The sequence below is a fragment of the Cyprinus carpio genome, chromosome A25 (genome assembly GCF_018340385.1).
Source record: "Cyprinus carpio isolate SPL01 chromosome A25, ASM1834038v1, whole genome shotgun sequence".
Taxonomy (NCBI): Eukaryota; Metazoa; Chordata; class Actinopteri; order Cypriniformes; family Cyprinidae; genus Cyprinus; species Cyprinus carpio.
In genome coordinates, this window is record NC_056596.1 from 3,017,503 (window position 1) to 3,020,266 (window position 2,764).

A 2,764-nucleotide genomic window follows, 5' to 3' on the forward strand; every position below is an offset into this window, starting at 1 on the left:
TTTTTATTCTTTTGAAGTTTTTAATCCATATATAAAATATATAAATGTATTATATATATATATATATAGAAAGAGAGATATTAATATATAAATTAATTATTAATATTATAAAATATAAATTAAATTATAAGGTTTATATATATATAGTCTCTATATAAGTATTTTAAGGAGTTTTAAGGCATTCATTTCAGCTACTTCGAAATAAAAACGTAAAATAATTTTTAAATGCCGCAAAAGTTATAATAGCTTTAATAAATTTTAAATTATTTTTCTATTTCTGTAATTGAAGTTGTTTTGTGAAATCTACATTATTGTACTTTGTGTTTACTTTCGATAATTTCCGTTTTGATTCGGTAATTTCCGCTTGCTCTCCTTCCTGTGTTGAGCCCCCGTCCCCAGTAAAGACACTCGGAGGCCATTATCCTGCAACCATTTTCTTTTCTTTCAAACCTGAAGAAAAATAAATCGTTTTTATAAATCAATTATTTATTCGTGCGAGCTGACCAAGCGCTCGTTGGAAACCTGCACCTTTACAAATCGTGAGGGACGCGCACCTCGCCTCGACGAACCTTCGGATAATTTCGGCTGCTTTCGTGCGCCGCTGTTTTGAAATGGACGCGACTGAACCGGCGGCGAAGGCACTCGAGCTGGGCGACGCGTCTGAGAGCGCGTCTGCGGGAGAGGCGGTAGGCTCGGATACCGAGTCGGAGGCCGAAGTCGCCACGATGACTGTGATGGGAGAAGCGGGAAACATCGACATCACCGAATCCCTACCGAACCCAGAAGATGCCGAAGCGGCGTTCGCGGGTCAGTGTGCGCATGCGCAAACCATACGGTCTTTTAATCCATTATATATATTTAATTATCTTTTTTTTTCACTGATTAGGCTTGTTTAGCCAACGTTAACATTACAATATTTTGTTTTGAGCAAACAAACAATTCTCTTCAGACCAAACTCTTCAAAAGTGACGCTGAAGACGTTTATAATGTTACAAAAATGTTTTCAACATTGATAATAGTTTTAATGGTAACGCTTTACAATAAGGTTCATGAAAAATGAAATGAAAAATATTTTTACAGCATTTATTAATCTTAGTTCATGTTAATTTCAACATTTACTAGTAAATGCACTGTTAATTAACATTAACTAACAATGAACGACTGTATTTTCGTTATTTAGCATTAACAAAGATGAATAAATGCTGTTGTATATGTTTTGTTATATGTTTTTTGTTGTTATTTTTGTTAATGTTAGTTATTAGATTGTTTTTTTGATGTTTTTTGGTTTTTTATAATGAGTGCCAATAATAATTGATAATAACCGAGCAGCAAATCATTATATTAGAATGATTTCTGAAGATCATGTGACACTGAAGTCTGGATTAATGATGCTGAAAATACAGCTGCACATCACAGAAATAAATTACACTTTACAATATATATTTAAATAGAAAACAGTTATTTTAATTTGTAATAATATTTTATATCATTACTGTTTTTACTGTATTTTTTATTTAATAAATACATCCCAGGAGACTTCTTTAAAAAAAAAATATGTATAATTAATTTTTATGATTGAATCTTAATTATTCAAGGACAGTATGTCATGTGCACAAACACCAAGAACACTGACGTCAACCCAAAGTCATATAAAGTTGTGTTTTTTTGCAGAGGTGACAGCCGTCACTGTTGGGGACGTCCAGAGTTCAGATGGCACTGTGTTCACATCTTCAGTAAACCCAGCAGCGTCCATCCCTGAACACGTGCTCGTAAGATTAAACAAACATATCACTGATTTACAGTTCAAAAGCCAGTAGAATTATGCTTGTCTTTATTTTGTGAAATACTAAGATGGAAGGAACTTCAGAAAAAAATGCCTTTTTTTTTTAAAATCATTAAGTATTCAATAATGTTAATTTTAAATACTGTTAAATAACTTTATTGTAGTGTTTTAGACATTTGAGAAAACATATCAAAAAGATGCATTTTCTATTTTTGTAGTTCTCTTCTGGCTGAAGTATTTATTTATTTATTTAATTACTTTTCACCATTAGAAGGTTTTTTAATTGAACCTAAATAAACATAAACATAAACCAAAGCACTGTATGGTAACTATATTCATATATAATGATAAAACCATCTTACATGTTGTTTTTGTAAACTTTTTCATCATTTAAATTATTATTATAGTTTTTATCAGGATTTTGAATTAGTTTTTATTTTTATAATTTCATTAAGTTTAGTTAGTTTTAGTATTTTTGTGTCATTTTTATAAGTTTTAGTTTTTTATATATATATAATTGTATATTATTTAATATGCATATAATTTAATAATTATATAATTGTTAATTTATTTATATTATATTGCTGTCAAACGATTAATCGTGATTAATTGCATCCAAAAAAATTTTTATGTTTATATTTTATTTATTTTTTAATTGTTAATTTATTTATATTGTATATATTTAAGAAAAATACATTGTTTATATATTAAATATATTTCTATAATATAAATATATAAATGTATATACATGTAAGTATTTTCAAAATATATACTGTATGTGTGCATATTTATATAAACATAATAAATATACACAGTACACATACATTTATTATGTAAACAAAAATTTTTTTTGGATGCAATTCATCACGATTAATCATTTGACAGCACTAATATATATATATATATATGTATATTAATATTATTATTTATATGATATTTAATTTACTATAGTTTTTATTAATTACAGTAGTCATTTTAGTA

General features: G+C 27.7%; 1 protein-coding gene across 3 annotated transcripts in view; it reads left to right on the forward strand.

Annotated features, from left to right (window-relative positions):
- The first annotated feature begins 348 nt into the window (after positions 1–348).
- The window catches only part of LOC109073216 (deformed epidermal autoregulatory factor 1 homolog), a 16,836-nt gene continuing 14,420 nt past the window's right edge, over positions 349–2,764 (forward strand). The window contains exons 1-2 of one of the 3 annotated variants that reach the window (XR_006153579.1): positions 349–807; positions 1,672–1,769. Coding sequence is in view for 2 of the 3 variants with exons in the window: in XM_042715052.1 (XP_042570986.1) it covers positions 612–807; positions 1,672–1,769 (294 nt within the window). In the remaining variant the exon portion in view is untranslated. The remainder of the gene's footprint in view (positions 808–1,671; positions 1,770–2,764) is intronic. The other 2 variants (XM_042715052.1, XM_042715053.1) reach the window with 2 other exon arrangements.